This window comes from Eubalaena glacialis, chromosome 6 (assembly GCF_028564815.1).
Source record: "Eubalaena glacialis isolate mEubGla1 chromosome 6, mEubGla1.1.hap2.+ XY, whole genome shotgun sequence".
NCBI classification, from domain to species: Eukaryota; Metazoa; Chordata; class Mammalia; order Artiodactyla; family Balaenidae; genus Eubalaena; species Eubalaena glacialis.
This window is the reverse complement of record NC_083721.1, coordinates 71,138,139-71,162,343: the sequence shown is the minus strand read 5'-3', so window position 1 is coordinate 71,162,343 and position 24,205 is coordinate 71,138,139. Positions and strand designations below refer to the sequence as shown.

General features: G+C 40.4%; 1 protein-coding gene across 10 annotated transcripts in view; it reads right to left on the bottom strand.

The window, feature by feature from the left end:
- The window catches only part of KALRN (kalirin RhoGEF kinase), a 653,671-nt gene that overhangs the window by 227,119 nt on the left and 402,347 nt on the right, over window positions 1-24,205 (bottom strand). For all 10 annotated transcript variants that reach the window (XM_061194271.1, XM_061194272.1, XM_061194273.1 and 7 more), the window contains 2 exons: window positions 23,277-23,343; window positions 22,585-22,694 (listed from right to left, as the gene is read on the bottom strand). In XM_061194271.1, coding sequence (XP_061050254.1) covers window positions 22,585-22,694; window positions 23,277-23,343 — 177 coding nt within the window. The remainder of the gene's footprint in view (window positions 1-22,584; window positions 22,695-23,276; window positions 23,344-24,205) is intronic.

The following is a 24,205-nucleotide window of genomic DNA, read 5'->3' as shown; positions in this document are numbered from 1 at the left end:
TTAAGGGTTTACACTTCTCAGGCTGAAAATAATGAAATATTATACTTGTGTTGGGCATTTCATTTTAACAGTAACTATGGCTATTTTTTTACATAAGTAATCTGAGCATGTTGTAACATTTAAAAATATACAGATATAGGTATCAAAAGAACAAAATAAATATCATCTACGATCCCAGAGATAGGTGGTAAAATTCTGAATCCTACACTGACTTCTTTCCAATTTTTCACTTTCTTCTTCCATCAGTACCCAGTTTGTGCTAAAAAACTGAGTTAACGTTTCCTAATGCTGACATTGTTGGGAAAGAAAACTTAATGGGGAAAAAGTCGTAATACATTTCAAAGTTGAATTGAATTACTACTGAATTATCTGCCACTGTGGATATCTGAGCCATGGTTCCCTTCTATCTTAATAAATAATAAAGAGTTGACTATACCAACTTCGAATTAATATATTAAACAATTGGTTTGAGCTCAGAGAATATAAGCTCAAATAAGCCAGAACCATTGGAATGGAATTTGCTTTTTAAAAATCACACAAAGTTTTTCAAATAAAAATAATATGAGGCTATGCGGAAACATTCTGATGGAGATGGAAGATGGTATAAACTTTGCACAGGTCAATTTGATAACATCTATCAAAATAAAAAATGTACTTATCTTTGCCTCTGCAATTTTAATTTTGGAAAACATCCTATAATTGTAGTCACATGTGTGTAACATGAAGTATATACATGCATATTCACTGTGGCACTGTTCATAACAGCAAAAGATGGTCTATAGATGACAAAGTAAACTATAGTACATCCACAGAACCATATACTATATAGCTATAAAAAATGGCAAAGCTTTTTAGGTTTTCACATGGAAGATCACCAGGGCAGGCTGTTAAGTAAAAAAAGCAAAGTGTGGAAGAATGTATCTAATATTCTGCCTTTTGTCTAAGTAAGTAATATATACTCTTATTTCCAACCCAAGAAACTAATGGTCAGAGTGTACAATTTCAGTTATGCAATATAAGTTCTGGAGATCTACTATATAGCATAATATTTATAGCTAACAATAATGTATTGTATACTTCAAAGTTGTAAAGAGGGTAGATCTTATATTAAGTGTTCTTATATAATAATAATAGGGGAGAAACCTTTGGGAGGTGATAAATATGTCTATGGCCTTGATGGTGGTGATGGTTTCATGGGTGTAGAGTTATCCCCAAACGCATCAGGTTGTGATATTAAATACGTACAGCTTTTTACATCAAACGTACTTCAATAAAGTGGTTAAAAAGAAAGTCATTACCTAAAACGAAAAGACAACCTACTGAATGGGAGAAAATACTTGCAAATGATATAACCAATACAGATTAATATCCAACATATATAAATAGCTCATACAACTCAACATCAAAAAAAACAAACAACATGATTTAAAAATGGGCAGAAGACCTGAATGGATGTTTTTCCCAAGAAGACATACAGATGGCCAACAGGCACATGAAAAGATGCCCAACATCATTAATCATCAGAGAAATGCAAATTAAAACCACAATGAAGTATCACCTCACACCAGTCAGAATGGCTATCACCAAAATGAACACAAATAACAAATGCTGGAGAGGGTGGGGAGAAAAGGGAACCCTCCTACACTGTTGGTGGGAATGTAAATTGGTGCAGCCACTGTGGAAAACAGCATGGAGCGTTCTCCAAAAACTAAAAATAGAGCTACCATATGACCCAGCAATTCTACTCCTGAGTATACATCTGAAAAAAATGAAAACTCTAATTTGAAAAGATACATGCACCCCAATGTTCATAGCAGCATTATGTACAATTGCCAAGATATGGAAGCAACCTAAGTGTCCAAGAGATGAATGGATAAAGAAGATGTGGTATATATACAATGGAATATTACTCAGCCATAAAAAGAATGAAATTTTGCCATTTGCAACAACATGGATTGACTAGGAGGGTATTATGCTAAGTGAAGTAAGTCAGACAGAGAAAGACAAATACTGTATGATATCACTTATATGTGGAGTCTAAAAAACACTACAAACTAGTGAATATAACAAAAAAGAAACAGACTCACAGATATAGAGAACAAGCTAGTGGTTACCAGTGGGCAGAGGAAAGTGGGGAGCGGCAAGATAGGGAAAGGGGATTAAGAGGTACAAACTACTATATATATTAAAAAAAAATAAGCTACAAGGATATACTGTACAACATGGGGAATATAGCCAATATTTTATAATAACTATAAATGGAGTATAACCTTTAAAGATTGTGAATCACTATGTCGTACACCTGAAAGTTATATAATATTATACATCAACCATACCTCAATAAAAAAAAAAAGAAGAGCAAACAGACTTTCACACATGTGAAATGACATATAAAGAAGAGCATTCACCACAGTACTGTCTAAAATAAAAGTGGGTTGGAAACAACACAAATATGTTTTAAAAAAGTCATTACCATAGGAAACCAGGTGAAGGAACAGGGTGAATGAAGATAGTGGTGGGTGGGTCTTCTCGGTCTATACTTTTCTATTTAATTTTGATTTTAAAAATTAATTCAAAAATTAAATTAAAAGATATAAAGTAGGTCTGAATGATTCCATTGCCTACCTCTACCATTGGAACAAATAAATTTTATTGATTTGACTTACACTACTTGAGTCCTCTTGTCCAAGAATTCTGGCAGCATCTTACAATTATAATTACAATTGGTTATGGATTCTATATATATGTTATTTGTGTTCTCCCTTCAATGACATAGAAAGATGTTCATTTTGGTTTAAAGAAATATATATGTGCAATTAAAAAATGTTTGGCAAGTCATATTTGGAAGGCCAAAATGCTAATGATTGATAGGATCATAGATGATATTTTTTGTCCACCTGCCATTTAAATTTTCTACAACAAATGGGTATTACTTCAGTAATAAGAAGAAGTCACTTAAAATTTTTTGAAGACTCCTAGCAATACCCATTTGATGATAATCATCTTTCTCCCGAATTTTGGAGTATCCTGATCTGAATCATGGAACAGCAGTGATTGTAATGCAATTTGGGCTTACAAAATGCAAATATGCAGTGCTCAAAAATCAGTAAGTATCATACTTATTGCTATTTTTAGAAGAACTGCAGGTGACACACATGTATTTAATATGACTTCTAAATTAGAAATAGGAAAAAATTATATAATGCTGTAAGTGAGGATCAAATTTTTTTCAAGGCCAAAAAGAAAACATCTTTTTTTTTGTAGCAAAGAGAAGCAATCTGGCTCATTACCATATATATATAACATAATATGTTAAAATATTAATCTATTTTTAATATAATTTTTATTTCTGGAACTAAATTCTAAAAGACATTTACTATGTGGCTCTTTTCCATGAGAACACTAATAATAAAATGTACAAAATCTTTAGAGGTAGTTTTTTCAGGTGTTGAGATATTCTTTACACGGTCATTTCTCATATGGGCTGAACAGGGCCGGGGTGGGGCGGGGGGGCGCTGGAACGGCTTGACGAGTGGGGGAAGAAACTCTGATGAGCTATTCTAGGACAAGGACTGGTGAAAGGAAATGAACTGCTTTAAAGAAAGCAGGACTAGGAGGAAAGAGTATTTGGAAGAAGAGAGAAAGAGGTGAATTTGGAGCTCCGGGCACCTACAATAAATGCTCTTGGCTGTAGGAAACCTCCCCTTCCCCACTCTCGGGATCTCACTCCAATCCACTCCCTCTGACCCCCATGGTATATAGGCCCTTCTCCTTTAAAGGCAATCAAATAAATGATACAATAGCCTGGATCATGACCTTCCACATAAGATATAAAATTGTATTCTTGCTTTAGAAGTTGCAAGGACTCTGTGACGACTCAGGGAGAGTGTCCCTCCTTCCTTGACTTATGACCCAAGGTCAGTGGCCTGGTCACTTAAGGTTAATTTTAAGCGCACAGTGGTAATCATACCCACAGAGTTGATAATTGATCTAGATGCTGAAGACGGTGCTAGAATTTTATTTAAAATCCTGGTAATTTAAATAGAGCAATACCCTGACTTTTGGTGATAGCAGGTATCAAAAACCTATGGGAGGATGCTCTGCTTGAAAATTCTCAAGAAGTGAAAGCACTTTAAAATGAGTTAAGTACATAGACTATCATTGCTACAATTAATGCCTTTTCGGAAAATGCAGGTTTTAACAGCAGCTGCCACTGCTAGCTCACCCTTCTACTGACCCGAGGCCTCACTTTCCTTCCCTCCCACAGCAAAGCTCAAGTCAAAGAGCCAGAGTTCACACCTACTCACCGTTGTGAGGAGGTCTTCCAAAGTCTCACTTTTCTCAACTTTAAATAACCTCGTGGGGATGTTGTGAGGATTTAATAAATCCACGTAGGTAAAGAACCCAAACCACTGCCTAGCATATAGCAGGCACTAAATAAACATTAGTTCTTCCGGATCAGTGCTTCCCAATCTTAATAAGCTCCACTCCTGTAGACTTCTCCCGAGAGAGCTCTCCCCACCATACCCCTGTTGGTAAATCTATAGTAGATTACCTTCTCCTAAACCATATCCTGGGAAAATCTTGATTGGGTATTATGCAAAGATTGGATTTCAAGGTCACAGATCATGTAAGTTTGGGAAATGCTGGGCTAAACTAGTTTGTTTATGGCAGGACTTCCAAAATCCTATAATATGATGAGGCACATTATAAATCTCTGAAGTATCTGATAGAGTGTGCAGTGCTTCCCAAATTTCTCTGTGGGTGCAACATTTCTGGGGGGACTTTGTCTAAAGGAACACTCTTGGAAAACCTTAGTTAGTGGTCATCACACCTGGCTGTGCACTGCCCTCTGGGTTAGGATCTGAGCATCTGTACTGTTTAGTAAAGCTCCCTGGGTAATTCTAATGCATCCAGTCCATAGGTCAGCTTTTGAAGGCAACTGCCCTATTCCAGTGTGCTTCCAGTTGGCAGATCCTACATCAACTCTATATGATTTAATTTTTAAATAAAAAAGCTAAGAATTTTAAAAGCTATTTATTTTGTGCTGGGCATATCAATTCATAACTCTGAGTAAGATATGCACTACCATCTCAATGTAACTGTTGAAGGTAAGTGGCAGTATTAAACTCTATTTTGTTTTTTCATTTGAAGCTTATGAAGATGACAGGTTATGTACGTCTGATCAGTATCATTCTACCTACTTCAAACAGATGTGATGAGTTTAAAGCACAAGAGGTCACAACACTCTTCACAAATGATGGGATATTCCTCCTCAGCTGTTCTATAGACACATCTCGGTCCTCACCATTTCAATAATTATATGTAATAAATCATGGGAGAACAAGCAAAGCAAGGAGTTTAAGAGTTTGTGTGAATGTCTGGGGTTCTTTCAGAAATGAATAAAACTTTTAAAGAAATGTCAAGATTCAAATACTGTATGATATCACTTATATGTGGAATTTTAAAAATACAACAAACTAGTGAATATAACAAAAAAGAAGCAGACTCACAGATAAAGAGAATGAACTAGTGGTTACCAGTGGGGAGGGGGGAGGGGCAATATGGGGTAGGGGATTAAGAGATACAAATTATTAGGTATAAAATAAGCTACAAGAATGTATTGTAGGGCTTCCCTGGTGGCGCAGTGGTTGAGAATCTGCCTGCCAATGCAGGAAACACGGGTTCGAGCCCTGGTCTGGGAAGATCCCACATGCCGCGGAGCAACTAGGCCCATGAGCCACAACTACTGAGCCTGCGCATCTGGAGCCTGAGCTCCCAACAAGAGAGGCCGCGATAGTGAGAGGCCCGCGCACCGCGATGAAGAGTGGCCCCCGCTTGCCGCAACTAGAGAAAGCCCTCGCACCGAAACGAAGACCCAACACAGCCAAAAATAAATAAATTAATTAATTAATTAAAAAAAAAAAAGAATGTATTGTACAACATGGGGGATATAGCCAATATTTTATAATAACTATAACCTTTAAAATTGTGAATCACTATATTGTACACCTGTAACTTATATAATAGTGTACAGCAACTACACTTCAATAAAAAATGTCAAGATCTAAGCAATGTCACTACTCTATTAAAGTATTATGATACAATATATTATGCAGTTACTTTATGAGGAAAATGCTTCCCTCTGGCTTTGGACAGGATCCTGGGAAATGAAACCTCTAGCATTTATTGACAGAAAAGCTTTGTGAGCTTTGTCATTAAGTACTATGGAAACAGCACCATTCCAAAGGCACCCTGAGTCATTCTGATTTTGTTATTCTCGCCAAAGGTAAACTTGGCCTATATTCTTACTGCTTCTGGAGAAGTATGTCCTTCGCAGAGGACCTCTACGTCAAGGGTGCAGCTTGCATTTAAAGGGGAGCATATGTGATGACCTTGTGTATGCGTGCTCTCATGCATGGGCATGCACACTTGTTGGTGAGAAAGGGAATGAAGTGGGGGGCGGTGCTGTGGTAACGGGGCAGGGGGGAGAAGAACAATGAGGAGGAGACAAACATAAAGCTGGAGGCAGCCGGGGAGAAAGGCATCAGGCTCATCTTTGCAGGCAGTCCAGGACACTGCCCCTTATCAATGCTTTCATACAAGTGGAGCTAGAGATCGTTTCTAAGGGATCCATTAGTGACCAGACAGATTCAGAGCCCATCTTGGAAGAGGCTCTGGACTGCAGGCCAGGACAGCTGGTTAGCATACGGAGCAGCTGTTAAACTAGTGGAGAGTCGTGAGCACTCCAGGGAAGGTACCAGATTGTTCACAAAAGTGTTTAATCAGCACAGTTTGATCACCTGGGCTGAGCCAGAACAATCAGCGGGCTCTGTCCCTTTATTTCACAGCAGAAACTTCAGCTTAGGTTAGAGGTGAAGGGGCAAAGTGTGCAGGGCTGGACCCTTACTCAGCATATGCTCCACCCTCACCTCCAACCTCAAGCAGCAGTTTACCTCGCTGCACTGCTACCTGTTGAATATGTTTTGCTAATATTTCCTAAGTTTGTTTAACTTGTGTGATCAGATGAATCAAAAGTATTGCATAAATATAAGTTTAATGTTAAAGTAAAATATAAACAATCTCACATTTAATGTTATTCATAGCCATTGATAGCCTGTGTAGCAACTAGGCACGGACGCTAAGCAGTTAGTGTGTACAAGTGAAATGAACATGACTTGAACACTCCTAAATAAATGTTTAGACTTTGTCTTGCTTTGGGTACTCCCCAATATCTATAACCAGCACCAATGTCGATGGCTTACTGAAAAAAACAAACAGTAGCAACAAAATCACAGCTAAATGTTTTTTAGGGTCCTTCTGATGGGTAAGGCCTCAGTTATCCCTTAGAGTATGGGTTTAGGGCCCAAGAAAAAATCACAAGTCTTCCCCTTCCTCTTCGCTTGGCATTTGAATATTAAGAAAATGACAGTGTGACTTAATAGGGAGTTATGAAGACTTGGATTCTTTGGCTGTGTTACTAATTGGTTTGTGCAGGTCACGAACTTTTGTAAGCTCCAGTTTCTATAAAACAAGGGAGTAGAACAGAACGATATTTTCTTGGAGTGTGAAAAAAGCACAGAAAGCACAGAACACACATATTTTGAAGCAAGGGGTGTGTGTGTGGGAAGGAGTAGGAGAGGCAATGGAGGAGAAGGCAGCTGCAGCCTGGCAGTGTGGTCTCCAGAAGGGGCTGTGACCTGCACATCCCTTTCCTCACCACTTGGTGGAGCCAGCTCCCCACCTTGTAGCTACTGATCTACCCTCTGTGTTCCAAGGGGTTGTAAAATCAGTTTAGTGGGTGGAAACCAGCATTAAAAAGGAAGGAGAATGGAACCTAATCCAAAATATCAGAGTGCATCACACATAGTGAGGGTGTTATTTTGGAGGACTTAATTTTCCTCTTATATATAATGTATAAGCATATGCATATCAGGACATGATATATTATTTTTCTTTGGTTCATGATCAAAAATATTTGAAGAAGATGGCGGAAGAGTAAGACGTGGAGATCACCTTCCTCCCCACAGATACATGAGAAATACATCTACACGTGGAACTGCTCCTACAGAACACCCACTGAACGCTGGCAGAAGACGTCAGACCTCCCAAAAGGCAAGAAAATCCCCACGTACTTGGGTAGGGCAAAAGAAAAAAGAAATAACAGAGACAAAAGAATAGGGACGGGACCTGCACCAGTGGGAGGGAGCTGTGAAGGAGGAAAGGTTTCCACACACTAGGAAGCCCCTTCGTGGGCAGAGACTGCGGGTAGCAGAGGGGGGAAGCTTCGGAGCCACGGAGGAGAGCGCAGCCACATTGGTGCGGAGGGCAAAGCGGAGATTCCCGCACAGAGGAGCGGTGCCGACCAGCACTCACCAGCCCGAGAGGCTTCTCTGCTCAGCCGCCGGGGCGGGCGGGGCCTGGGAGCTGGGGCTCGGGCTTCGGTGCTAGCCGGGAGGGAGTCCGGGAAAAAGACTGCAGCTGCCAAAGAGGCAAGAGAATTTTTCTTGCCTCTTTGTTTCGCGGCGCGCAAGGAGAGGGGATTCAGAGCGCCGCCTAAACGAGCTCCAGAGACGGGCACGAGCCGCGGCTATCAGCGCGGATCCCACAGCAACAGGGACGCAGAGGGAAAAACGGAGAGATTCCCGCACAGAGGCTCGGCGCCGAGCAGCACTCACCAGCCCGAGAGGCTTGTCTGCTCACCCGCCGGGGCGGGCGGGGGCTGGGAGCTGAGGCGCGGGCTTCGGTCGGATCCCAGGGAGAGGACTGGGGTTGGCTGCGTGAACACAGCCTGAAGGGTCTAGCGCACCACAACTAGCCGGGAGGGTGCACGAGAAAAAGTCTGCAGCTGCCGAAGAGGCAGGAGACTTTTTCTTGCCTCTTTGTTTCGCGGCGTGCAAGGAGAGGGGATTCAGAGCGCCACTTAAACGAACTCCAGAGACGGGCGCGAGCCGCGGCTATCAGCGCGGACCCCAGAGACGGGCATGAGACGCTAAGGCTGCTGCTGCCGCCACCAAACAGCCTGTGGGCGAGCACAGGTCATTCTCCACACCGCCCCTCCCGGGAGCCTGTGCAGCCCGCCACGGCCAGGCTCCCGTAATCCGGGGACAACTTCCCCGGGAGAGCGCACGGCGCGCCTCAGGCTGCTGCAACGTCACGCCGGCTTCTGCCGCCGCAGGCTCGCCCCGCCTCCTCCATACCGCTCCCTCCCCCCGGCCTGACTGAGCCAGAGCCCCCGAATCAGCTGCTCCTTTAACCCCGTTCTGTCTGGGCGGGGAACAGACGCCCTCAGACGACCTACACGCAGAGGCGGGTCCAAATCCAAAGCTGAACCCCGGGAGCTGTACGAACAAAGAAGAGAAAGGGAAATCTCTCCCAGCAGCCTCAGAAGCAGCGGATTAAAGCTCCACAAACAACTTGATGTGCCTGCATCTGTTGAATACCTGAATAGACAACGAATCATCCCAAATTTAGGAGATGGACTTTGGGAGCAGGATATATTAACTTTTCCCCTTTTCCTTTTTTTTGTGAGTGTAGATGTGTATGCTTCTGGGTGAGATTTTGTCTGTATAGCTTTGCTCTCACCGTTAGTCCTAGGGTTAGGTCCGTCCGTTTTTTTTTTTTTTTTTTTGGCTTAAAAATTTTTTTTTCCTAATAAATGTTTTCTTAATAATTTTTTCCTTATTTTCTATTTTTAAAAAAATTTTTAATAAGTTTTTTCATATTTTTTATTTTAAAAAATTAAAAAATTTTTTTTCTTAATAAATTTTTTCTAAATAATTTTTTTCTTATTTTTAGTATAAAAAGTTAATAAATCTATTTTTAAAAATTAAAAAAAAATTTTTTTCTTAATAAATTTACTCTTAATAATTTTTTTTCTTATTTTTTATTATAATTGCTTTATTTTATTTTATTTTATCCTCTTTTCTTCTTTCTTTCCATTTTTTCTCCCTTTTATTCTGAGCCGTGTGGATGAAAGGCTCTTGGTGCTCCAGCCAGGCATCAGGGCTGTGCCTCTGAGGTGGGAGAGCCAACTTCAGGACACTGGTCCACAAGAGACCTCCCAGCTCCACGTAATACCAAACGGCAAAAATCTCTCACAGATCTCCATCTCAACATCAAGACCCAGCTTCACTCAACGACCAGCAAGCTACAGTGCTGGACACCCTATGCCAAACAACTAGCAAGAGAGGAACACAGCCCCATCCATTAACAGAGAGGCTGCCTAAAATCATAATAAGGCCACAGACACCCCAAAACACACCACCAGACGTGGACGAACCCACCAGAAAGACAACATCCAGCCTCATCCACCAGAACACAGGCACTAGTTCCCTCCACCAGGAAACCTACACAACCCACTGAACCAACCTTAGCCACTGGGGACAGATACCAAAAACAACGGGAACTACGAACCTGCAGCCTGTGAAAAGGAGACCCCAAACACAGTAAGATAAGCAAAATGAGAAGACAGAAAAACACACAGCAGATGAAGGAGCAGGGTCAAAACACACCAGACCTAACAAATGAAGAGGAAATAGGTAGTCTACCTGAAAAAGAATTCAGAATAATGATAGTAAGGATGATCCAAAGTCTTGGAAATAGAATAGACAAAATGCAAGAAACATTTAACAAGGACGTAGAAGAACTAAAGAGGAACCAAGAAACGATGACAAGCACAATAAATGAAATTAAAAATACTCTAGATGGGATCAATAGCAGAATAACTGAGGCAGAAGAACGGATAAGTGACCTGGAAGATAAAATGGTGGAAATAACTACTGCAGACCAGAATAAAGAAAAAAGAATGAAAAGAACTGAGGACAGTCTCAGAGACCTCTGGGACAACATTAAACGCACCAACATTCGAATTATAGGGGTCCCAGAAGAAGAAGAGAAAAAGAAAGGGACTGAGAAAATATTTGAAGAGATTATAGTTGAAAACTTCCCTAATATGGGAAAGGAAATAGTTAATCAAGTCCTGGAAGCACAGAGAGTCCCATACAGGATAAATCCAAGGAGAAACACACCAAGACACATATTAATCAAACTATCAAAAATTAAATATAAAGAAAACATATTAAAAGCAGCAAGGGAAAAACAACAGATAACACACAAGGGCATCCCCATAAGGTTAACAGCTGATCTTTCAGCGGAGACGCTGCAAGCCAGAAGGGAGTGGCAGGATATACTTAAAGTGATGAAGGAGAAAAACCTACAACCAAGATTACTCTACCCAGCAAGGATCTCATTCAGATTTGATGGAGAAATTAAAACCTTTACAGACAAGCAAAAGCTGAGAGAGTTCAGCACCACCAAACCAGCTTTACAACAAATGCTAAAGGAACTTCTCTAGGCAAGAAACACAAGAGAAGGAAAACACCTACAATAACAAACCCAAAACATTTAAGAAAATGGGAATAGGAACATACATATCGATAATTACCTTAAATGTAAATGGATTAAATGCTCCCACCAAAAGACACAGACTGGCTGAATGGATACAAAAACAAGACCCATATATATGCTGTCTACAAGAGACCCACTTCAGACCTAGAGACACATACAGACTGAAAGTGAGGGGATGGAAAAAGATATTCCATGCAAATGGAAATCAAAAGAAAGCTGGAGTAGCAATTCTCATATCAGACAAAATAGACTTTAAAATAAAGACAATTACAAGAGACAAAGACGGACACTATATAATGATCAAGGGATCGATCCAAGAGGAAGGTATAACAATTGTAAATATTTATGCACCCAACATAGGAGCACCTCAGTACATAAGGCAAATACTAACAGCCATAAAAGGGGAAATCGACAGTAACACAATCATAGTAGGGGACTTTAACACCCCACTTTCACCAATGGACAGATCATCCAAAATGAAAATAAATAAGGAAACACAAGCTTTAAATGATACATTAAACAAGATGGACTTAATTGATATTTATAGGACATTCCACCCAAAAACAACAGAATACACATTTTTCTCGAGTGCTCATGGAACATTCTCCAGGATAGATCATATCTTGGGTCACAAATCAAGCCTTGGTAAATTTAAAAAAATTGAAATCGTATCAAGTATCTTTTCCGACCACAACGCTATGAGACTAGATATCAATTACAGGAAAAGATCTGTAAAAAATACAAACACATGGAGGCTACACAATACACTACTTAATAACGAAGTGATCACTGAAGAAATCAAAGGGGAAATCAAAAAATACCTAGAAACAAATGACAATGGAGACACGACGATCCAAAACCTATGGGATGCAGCAAAAGCAGTTCTAAGAGGGAAGTTTATAGCAATACAAGCCTACATCAAGAAACAGGAAACATCTCGAATAAACAACCTAACCTTGCACCTAAAGCAATTAGAGAAAGAAGAACAAAAAAACCCCAAAGCTAGCAGAAGGAAAGAAATCATAAAGATCAGATCAGAAATAAATGAAAAAGAAATGAAGGAAACAATAGCAAAAATCAATGAAACTAAAAGCTGGTTCTTTGAGAAGATAAACAAAATTGATAAACCATTAGCCAGACTCATCAAGAGAAAAAAGGAGAAGACTCAAATTAATAGAATTAGAAATGAAAAAGGAGAAGTAACCACTGACACTGCAGAAATACAAACGATCATAAGAGATTACTACAAGCAACTCTATGCTAATAAAATGGACAACCTGGAAGAAATGGACAGATTCTTAGAAATGCACAACCTGCCGAGACTGAAGCAGGAAGAAATAGAAAATATGAACAGACCAATCACAAGCACTGAAATTGAAACTGTGATTAAAAATCTTCCAACACACAAAAGCCCAGGACCAGATGGCTTCACAGGCGAATTCTATCAAACATTTAGAGAAGAGCTAACACCTATCCTTCTCAAACTCTTCCAAAATATTGCAGAGGGAGGAACACTCCCCAACTCATTCTACGAGGCCACCATCACCCTGATACCAAAACCAGGCAAAGATGTCACAAAGAAAGAAAACTACAGGCCAATATCACTGATGAACATAGATGCAAAAATCCTCAACAAAATACTAGCAAACAGAATCCAACAGCACATTAAAAGGATCATACACCATGATCAAGTGGGGTTTATTCCAGGAATGCAAGGATTCTTCAATATACGCAAATCAATCAATGTGATACATCATATTAACAAATTGAAGGAGAAAAACCATATGATCATCTTAATAGATGCAGAGAAAGCTTTCGACAAAATTCAACACCCATTTATGATAAAAGTCCTGCAGAAGGTAGGCATAGAGGGAACTTTCCTCAACATAATAAAGGCCGTATATGACAAACCCACAGCCAACATTGTCCTCAATGGTGAAAAACTGAAACCATTTCCACTAAGATCAGGAACAAGACAAGGTTGCCCACTCTCACCACTATTATTCAACATAGTTTTGGAAGTGTTAGCCACAGCAATCAGAGACGAAAAAGAAATAAAAGGAATCCAAATCGGAAAAGAAGAAGTAAAGCTGTCACTGTTTGCAGATGACATGATACTATACATAGAGAATCCAAAAGATGCTACCAGAAAACTACTAGAGCTAATCAATGAATTTGGTAAAGTAGCAGGATACAAAATTAATGCACAGAAATCTCTTGCATTCCTGTATACTAATGATGAAAAATCTGAAAGTGAAATTAAGAAAACACTCCCGTTTACCATTGCAACAAAAAGAATAAAATACCTAGGAATAAACCTACCTAAGGAGACAAAAGACCTGTATGCAGAAAATTATAGGACACTGATGAAAGAAATTAAAGATGATACAAATAGATGGAGAGATATACCATGTTCTTGGATTGGAAGAATAAACATTGTGAAAATGACTCTGCTACCCAAAGCAATCTACAGATTCAATGCAATCCCTATCAAACTACCACTGGCATTTTTCACAGAACTAGAACAAAAAATTTCACAATTTGTATGGAAACACAAAAGACCCCGAATAGCCAAAGCAATCTTGAGAACGAAAAATGGAGCTGGAGGAATCAGGCTCCCTGACTTCAGACTATATTACAAAGCTACAGTAATCAAGACAGTTTGGTACTGGCACAAAAACAGAAATATAGATCAATGGAACAGGATAGAAAGCCCAGAGATAAGCCCACGCACATATGGTCACCTTATCTTTGATAAAGGAGGCAAGCATATACAGTGGAGAAAAGACAGCCTCTTCAATAAGTGGTGCTGGGAAAATTGGACAGGTACATGTAAAAGTATGAAATTAGAACACTCCCTAACACCATACACAAAAATAAACTCAAAATGGATTAAAGACCTAAGTGTAAGGCCAGACACTATCAAACTCTTAGAGGAAAACATAGGCAGAACACTGTATGACATAAGTCACAGCAAGATCCTTTTTGACCCAGGTCCTAGAGAAATGGAAATAAAAACACAAATAAACAAATGGGACCTAATGAAACTTAAAAGCTTTTGCACAGCAAAGGAAACCATAAACAAGACCAAAAGACAACCCTCAGAATGGGAGAAAATATTTGCAAATGAAGCAACGGACAAAGGATTAATCTCCAAGATTTACAAGCAGCTCATGCAGCTCAATAACAAAAACACAAACAACCCAATCCAAAAATGGGCAGAAGACCTAAATAGACATTTCTCCAAAGAAGAGATACAGATTGCCAACAGACACATGAAAGAATGCTCAACATCATTAATCATTAGAGAAATGCAAATCAAAACTACAATGAGGTATCATCTCACACCGGTCAGAATGGCCATCATCAAAAAATCTAGAAACAATAAATGCTGGAGAGGGTGTGGAGAAAAGGGAACACTCTTGCACTGTTGGTGGGAATGTAAATTGATACAGCCACTATGGAGAACAGTATGGAGGTTCCTTAAAAAACTAAAAATAGAACTACCATATGACCCAGCAATCCCACTACTGGGCATATACCCTGAGAAAACCATAATTCAGAAAGAGTCATGTACCAAAATATTCATTGCAGCTCTGTTTACAATAGCCAGGACCTGGAAGCAACCTAGGTGTCCATCATCGGATGAATGGATAAAGAAGATGTGGCACATATATACAATGGAATATTACTCAGCCATAAAAAGAAATGAAATGGAGGTGTTTGTAATGAGGTGGATGGAGTTAGAGTCTGTCATACAGAGTGAAGTAAGTCAGAAAGAGAAAAACAAATACAGTATGCTAACACATATATATGGAATCTAAGGGAAAAAAAAAAAAAGAGGTCATGAAGAACCTAGTGGCAAGATGGGAATAAAGACACAGACCTACTAGAGAATGGACTTGAGGATATGGGGAGGGGGAGGGGTGAGATGTGACAGGGTGAGAGAGTGTCATGGACATATATACACTACCAAATGTAAAATAGATAACTAGTGGGAAGCAGCCGCATAGCACAGGGAGATCAGCTCGGTGCTTTGTGACCACCTAGAGGGGTGGGATAGGGAGGGTGGGAGGGAGGGAGATGTAAGAGGGAAAAGATATGGCAACATATGTATATGTGTAACTGATTCACTTTGTTGTAAAGCAGAAGCTAGCACACCATTGTAAAGCAATTATACTTCAATAAAGATGTTTAAAAAAAAAAAATAAGTGGTGCTGGGAAAATTGGACAGGTACATGTAAAAGTATGAAATTAGAACACTCCCTAACACCATACACAAAAATAAACTCAAAATGGATTAAAGACCTAAGTGTAAGGCCAGACACTATCAAACTCTTAGAGGAAAACATAGGCAGAACACTGTATGACATAAGTCACAGCAAGATCCTTTTTGACCCAGGTCCTAGAGAAATGGAAATAAAAACACAAATAAACAAATGGGACCTAATGAAACTTAAAAGCTTTTGCACAGCAAAGGAAACCATAAACAAGACCAAAAGACAACCCTCAGAATGGGAGAAAATATTTGCAAATGAAGCAACGGACAAAGGATTAATCTCCAAGATTTACAAGCAGCTCATGCAGCTCAATAACAAAAAAACAAACAACCCAATCCAAAAATGGGCAGAAGACCTAAATAGACATTTCTCCAAAGAAGAGATACAGATTGCCAACAGACACATGAAAGAATGCTCAACATCATTAATCATTAGAGAAATGCAAATCAAAACTACAATGAGGTATCATCTCACACCGGTCAGAATGGCCATCATCAAAAAATCTAGAAACAATAAATGCTGGAGAGGGTGTGGAGAAAAGGGAACACTCTTGCACTGTTGGTGGGAATGTAAATTGATACAGCCACTATGGAGAACAGTATGGAGGTTCCTTAAAAAACTAAAAATAGAACTACCATATGACCCAGCAATCCCACTACTGGGCATATACCCTGAGAAAACCATAATTCAGAAAGAGTCATGTACCAAAATATTCATTGCAGCTCTGTTTACAATAGCCAGGACCTGGAAGCAACCTAGGTGTCCATCATCGGATGAATGGATAAAGAAGATGTGGCACATATATACAATGGAATATTACTCAGCCATAAAAAGAAATGAAATGGAGGTGTTTGTAATGAGGTGGATGGAGTTAGAGTCTGTCATACAGAGTGAAGTAAGTCAGAAAGAGAAAAACAAATACAGTATGCTAACACATATATATGGAATCTAAGGGAAAAAAAAAAAAAAAAAGAGGTCATGAAGAACCTAGTGGCAAGATGGGAATAAAGACACAGACCTACTAGAGAATGGACTTGAGGATATGGGGGGGGGGGTGAGATGTGACAGGGTGAGAGAGTGTCATGGACATATATACACTACCAAATGTAAAATAGATAACTAGTGGGAAGCAGCCGCATAGCACAGGGAGATCAGCTCGGTGCTTTGTGAACACCTAGAGGGGTGGGATAGGGAGGGTGGGAGGGAGGGAGATGCAAGAGGGAAGAGATATGGCAACATATGTATATGTGTAACTGATTCACTTTGTTGTAAAGCAGAAGCTAGCACACCATTGTAAAGCAATTATACTTCAATAAAGATGTTTAAAAAAAAAAAAAAATATTTGAAAAGCACTTTGCTGATGCTCCTAGGTCTTTATCCATCTCTCTCTCTCCCTCTCACCCTCGACCCTCCCCCTTTCTCCCTCTCTACTGATCTACCATCTCCCTGTAGTAGTGCCCCCCTTTCCCCTCTTCCTTCCTCTCTCCTTCTCCCCATCTCTTCTTTCCCCTTGTTATCCACTGTTCTCACTTCTCCTCTATCCAGGTATTTTACCCCACTTTCCCACTCACTCTGTCTCTCCTGCCTTCCTTCGTGCTCTCCTACACCACCATTTCTGACTCATACCATCTCCACCCACCACCTCTCCCCTCCTGAGCCTCAATCTCACAGACACAGACATGACAAGACACAGTCTAAGTGGGAGTGTGACGGCCAGACCTCCCCCATCCTTGACCCAGGATTCAGACTCACTCCCAAACGCCTCCCATTGCCTCTCGGCCTCCCTCCTAGACTTCACCACTCTCCTCCCTGAAAGGGTCTGTGTTCAAACTCTCCTCCATCATCAATGGAGCCATGCCTGGCTGTACAAATCCCACTGGTTATTTAAATTCCATCTCAAATGCCCCTCTTCTGGGAAGCCTTCCTGTTACTCCAAAAGAGACTATTTTCTTTGCTCCTTTGATCTGCACTTGTGCTCACCTCCACCCTTATCACCAGTACCTCACTGATTCCCAGAACTCAGAGGGCAGAGCCTTGGTTAGATTCCTCACTGGGTACCAACTCCATCTCCAAACCAGTGCGGGGCTGACCCCAGGGTGGAACTCCTGGGAGATCATGGAAGTGTGGGCCTGGTTCGGTGGTTCACCGGCATCTCCCGTCATTCCCCCCCACCTTGCCTTCTCCTGCCCTGCTACACACCACCCTCTGCTCCCGACTGACCCTGGCTACCTGGTGCCCTGGAAGGCTGCCCTGGGCCTGGCCAGTGTCCCAGCTCAGTCCCACTTAGCCCTGGCCCTGGCCCTCAGCCTCGGGCCGGGGAATACTAGGCTGGTAGGGCAGTGGGTGGTGTCCAAGTCCAAATCTAATAGCTTCTGGCCGGACCTGGAGGAGGGAGTTTGCAGAAGGGTTATCCAGCCCTGGTTGTTGGTCCCCTACTTGTCTTTCCAACCCTTGCTGAAAACTGACTTATTTCAGGTCATTATTGTAAGGGTGTGTGACCTGGATGACACACCTATGGAAGAAATGGGTTGAAGTGTTCCTCAAATTTGAGGATGCACATGGAAGCTGGTTAGATATGAATCAAACAAACCAGATTTGGCAGTGCCAGCTGGTGGTCTATGGAGTAGGGGAGGGGGGAGAGAGCACTGACGTGGGAAACCCAGCCCCTGGAATCTACACCTAATCTTTCAAGGGGGAGATATCACATATTGGGAAAGTCACTGGCCCCTCTCTGGGTCTCAGTGTCCTTATCTGTAAATGGAGATGGTTGTACTTGATGGTCAGGAAGACCTTCTGATCCCTGACAGCAGAGATTTTATAAAAATGTTATTGCCCAGACTCACATATGGCCATATCCCCAAAAACTGAAAAGGAAAAAGTAAAGTTCAGATTTAACCAAAGGTGATGAGCATTTTAAACAAACAGCTGTCCTTATCAAAGCTGAAAATCTAATACAAGGCAAACTGAAAATAAATGATTTTCCCACATCATGAGCTGTAGGCCAAAGTGGGGAGACAGCATTAGCAAAATCACTACCGTTTGGGGGATCTATTTATGGCACATACTACCTTATCTGAGCGCTCCCGGAATGCTTAGCAGAATGCAATAGAAATGGATCTAGTTTTTGAGTAGATAAGTTTCATGATCTTTACATTTAGCTCTATAATAAAGAGATATAGTATGAAAATAGGGAGAGTGGAGGGTAAAACCTAAGTATCATTCCACTTAAACCTCCAATTTGTGTTAAAATCACTACTTGTAGGTATTAAATTCTACATAGTGAATTGTTCTTCTTTACAGAAATTTTGGTACTTGGGTATTTCTCCATTCAACACCTATAGAGACAAAGGTCCTAGAGAAAGATCACATACATACAACTACTCTTGATTGTCATTTTTAAAAGCGACACCATTTAAAAGGATCAATACTAACTAGCTGAGATATTTAACATATTCACCCTTGGTGTAGGTACTAATTTCCTAGAGACTCAGCTAATTTGGTTGTGCAGGCAGTGTCAATCTCAATCCCTCTGCCTCTCAATCTCTCTGTCTCCCAATCTTCCTCCCTCCCTTCCTCTTTCCTTCACTCTCTCTCTGGAGTACAGGCAGATAACCTGAGCTATGCACTAGAAATCAGAAGAGGCTGCTTCTCTGTTAGCACTTAATTATAAATTTGAAAAGATGCCAGCAACTGGTGTTAAAAAGAACCTTTTGATATTTTCAGGTTAAAAAGTGACCATTTCAGAAAAGTATTCCTGAAGAGCAAACAAGTGTTTGGACCACTGTCTGGTCTTCCCATTAAGAAGTACCCAGGAAACTCCTTCATTTAGACATGAAAATGTTTTGCTTGTCTAGAAGGTTCTGATAGTGATGGGGAAAAATAATGGTTTTCCGTGTCTTGAGGTTTTCATAAACAAAAGACTGAATTATGACTTAATGGCATTAGCCATAAGTCTGCAAATTGTAATTCTATTTTAAACCCATCCATCCATTCATCCATCCAACAAATATTTACTTAAAGTTTACTGTGTGCCAGGCATTGGGGCTATGCAGTGAAAGACATGGTCTCTTACGGAGTTCACAGTTTCTGCATTTTCAAAGTTGGCTTAATTGCCATTTTATCTCTTACTTATTAGAGATTTTAGAGGTGTTACGCTTTCTACATTAATCAAACTTTGTATGGCACAAGTAGACAGCATAAATTATGAACAGAGTAAAGCCTTAGTTCTCCAGATCCTATAGGGAATTAATATACAGCTTGATTTTCTTTCATGTTCTCTTAAATTGTGGATTATTTAAAACATATTTTTTGGTGGATAGCTTTCTAAACACATTACAAGTTCCTTGCTTTCTCATGCAGAATATACCAATGATTCAGGATTATTACTAATATATTAGTATGCTATATTGTAATATATGGCTGTGTTGGGCTCTATATTGGGACATAGGATCATGTGCACCAATATAGAATAGCCCTTGACCACTATGATTTTTTTGGGTTCTTTGGCCTTTTTTTTTTTTTTGGGCAGTTTTTCTTTCTTTCCTGTCAGGTACTGGTATCAAGCTACTTGCTCAAGTTCTTAATTCTTATTTGCTGCTTCTAAATTGCTATGGGCTTGGAAACAATCTAACCAAGAAGTAAAGAGGCTTTTAGGGAGGATAGAAAGGAGTTCCTACAGAAAGATAAAAACTTTATCCTTAGGATATCTCTTTGGGTTGCTCAGAGGCTGGTTTTTATTTTCTTCCTGTTTCTCTAATGTTATACATAGGTAACATTTGCTGGGTAGCTGTGCTCTTGATCACTGAATTAACTCCTCTCTACAGAATGCAACATTCCATAAGGTTTAACTTGACTTTTTTATTTTATGGGTTTCTTAGAACTACATTTTGTAACTGGTAGGTAGATTTCTAGCTATTTAAAAGACTACCAAACTGTTTGCCATGATTTACTGGAGTGATACCATTAAACCAGAAAAAGGCGTGGTTATGCTAGATATTTTGTTAGAATTGGTCAGTTCTGAAATGAAGAGTCTTTCCCCTTATACATTGATTTGGCATAAACAAGGCTCACAGGAAGTACATGTATTGATCTCTAGATTTCTATACCTTGTCAATTTGGTAGGAATATGAGGAAAGTGAGACTTTTGATTAAATCCCAGAGATCATAAATCAGAAAAGAAAAGTAACATGACTTACTGCTTTCCAGGCCGATGTCTTCCCAGATATCCTGGGGAGATGGGATAATACTCAGCTGAGTTCAGATGATGGAATTTGGGGTCAATGGTCAAGATGGTTTTATTGGGATCTTATTAAATAGACATGAGGAGAGAATATTTCTATGTCTGGAGATTTCCAGACAAACCATATAGAGAGTGTTAAAATTTGGATTAAAAAAAAAAGACTGGGAACTTTTATCAAGTACTGCAGAAAGTCAGAAGGTAATTTCACCCTAGAGCTTACTGCTTTCATAATCTGACAGGGGAGCTACATATTTTACATTCTCCTTAAACTAATGCCATTTGATGACATTACAGGGGATTAATTATCAGGAGAGGACAAGAGAGGAGTGACTCTCCACCCCTTCTTTAGACCTTTCAGAACTCAGGATCCTTTTATGCCCAACTCTTACCTCTTAGTCATTCTTAGCAAAGGGCCACACTGAGGTCTCATTTTCTAGAGCTGGGCTGTGCAGTATGGTAGCCACTTGCCACCTATATTTATTAAACAAAGTTGAAAATGCAGTTTTCAGTAACAATAGTCACATTTCAAGTGTTCACTAGGCACACATGACCAGTGGCTACTGTATTGGACAGCACAGACACGGAACATTTCCATCACTGCACAGAGCTTGATGGCGCGGTGCTGTTTTAGAGTCTTGCCTCAGGGGGGCTGCTACACCGGTGCCCACTGCCTCCCCAGGACCTCTCCGAGCTGGCAGTTTCATCTTCAGCATGACTGTTTAATTCAGTCAAAGCCTTGACTAGCCTGACCCTAGGACTTCCTCCAGACTGTATCCTACAACACTGAATCTCTACCTCAACCCTTCTCTGCAACAGGGTCCTGAGAGAGCGCAAGGACTTTATGTCAACATTATTTCTCGTGTCTTGAGGTTTCCTCTATTTGTACTTTGGAAACTGAATTATTTCCATAACCTGGTTATGTATCTTATCAACCAATGTTCTTGCTGACCCTCTGTTAATGATGGAACATGTTTAGTATGCTGTGGGAAAGAGATTTAAATCAAGTTGGGAGCTGGAAAAAATGAATTGTGAGGTTTTAGGGCTCTATGATTCTACTGATTTCAACAAAACATAGAGGGCTGATTGATGTTCTCCCCTATAAGCTGTCAAGAAATATGTTCCATTAGATAGTTAGTTTGATTATCTATCTATCTATTTATCTATCTATCTATCTGTTGTTGTTTTGGTTGAGGGTGGGGAAGATGAGGTAGTTAAGGATGGAGGGAGTATTTAGGTTGAAAGAAAACTTCAGTGGAATTTGAAACCTAAGGCCCACAGAGTAGGACGGTTAGCCTCAGATGAATTCTAATGTCAGGATTCCCCACAGTTTTAATGAGCAGAAGCTACTTTTACTTCCTCAAGGCCTGGCTATCATTCTGATTGGGTCTGAAGTTGTTGGCAGGTAGGTCCCTCAGGACACTGGGGAGAGACACTACTGAATACTTGATTTCACCCTCCACTAGGAATTCTGGACCACTGCAGAGAAAGAAGCATGAGTGAGAAAGAAGTCTGACAGCCACTGACTTAGAAAATTTAATGGGCGATACTTTACCAGGCAAGATTTCCCAATCAGCTTTGGTCCACTTGTTGGGAAAGCCCTGCTGTTGGGTATTTATGGCCCTGAGTGTGCTCCACTGAAACCCTCCGCCAACCTACTTGTTATGAAAATCGTAGATCTCCTGGATGTTGCCAAAGATGATATGCTCCTTATTAAGGATCCCAGGGGGGATCTCCTCCACACCACTGGTCATTTCCCACAGGTAGGTCTGTAAGACAGCAACAGTTCCATCACTGGCAAGCCACGTGAAATACACACAAAACAAACAGGGCTTCAAACCTGTGGGGTAAGGCTCAGACTGGGAATGCATGTAGAGCCTAAAAAGTGAGATGGTAAATAAGCAGAATGGAAAGAAAGAAAACCTGAATGTTCCATTATTGTGAACTGTTGCTAGGGAAATTCACATCCCAGACTTTAGCAAGAACACAAACTCCACAGTCTTCTTATTTATTAAATGTGTTTGAGTTTGACTGTGTGTCGGGGGGAGGATGCAGATTTTTAGACTCAACTTAAGTTCATTGACTGTGTCATAGATTTTATTTTGAATTCAAGTGTGTTATATGCTTTTTTTTTTTTGCTGGGCCTAGTTCCAGTCTGAGAAAAGTTTCTTTCCAAAGCACTTTAAACTCCCATGCAATTATTATTGACTCTGGGAGAAAGATGTCCTCTGGTTGGTTTTTTATTCTTCAAGCTCCGGGAGAAGACAGGGTACTGAGCTCCTCTCCAGGACTTGATGTGGCAAGGATGTCGGTTTCTAATACAGCTGAGAACTGATGACCGCAAGACTTACCTCTAAGCACTCGTGTAGGTCCCTCACATAAGCCTTCTCTGTCTGAAGCAGTTCCGCCATAATGAATCTAGAAGGAAGCAAATGGGCTTTTAGTTGGTTACAGATGTAATACCTCCCTTCCTTCAAACTTCACTGCCCCCCCCCAGCATTTATGACATTCCTGAATGTCCTATTTCTCTACTTTACCAGTATGCATCTCTCCCTCTGATCATTTGTTCTGTGTTCCTTCAGCATGTTTGTGCTCAGCTAGTTCCATACTCTCTTCCCCTTCTCCCCCCCAGTTCTACCATGTTGTGATTCTGTGCTGATATGTGTGTGCTCTCAGTTGCACATCTGTGTGTGTGTGTGTGTGTGTGCACATAAGCTTGTAGTGCCACTCACACTCATTCTCACCAACTAGACACCAACTCAGCTTCCTATGTTTCTCTTACTGTAGCTCCCAGAATGATGATTCCTGTTGAGTAGAATTGCTGACTTACACCAAAACAGTTCACAGTCCCACAGGTTAAACCAGGTTTAAAAGCCAGAAACAGATGCCCAAGACACCACCGCCGAGACTGGGGGTTAGCAAACTTTTTCTGTAAAGAGCCAGAGGGTAACTACTTGTGAGCTATTCAGTCTCTGTCACAACCACTCAGCTTTGCTGTTGTGTGTGAAAGAAGCCACACACAATATGTTAAAAAAGTAAGTCCGGCTGTGTTCCAATAAAACTATTTATGAACAGAAAAGAATTTCATCTAATTTTCACGTCACAAAATATTCTTCTTGTTTTGATAGTTTTCAACCATTTAAAAATATAAAAAATAATTTTTAGCTTACAGGCTATATAAAACAGGTGGTGGACCAGTTGTGGCTTGTAGGCCATAGTGTGCTGACCTCTGGCTTCTAATGGGGTTATTTTACATCACAAACTGATGTGCATGAGGCTG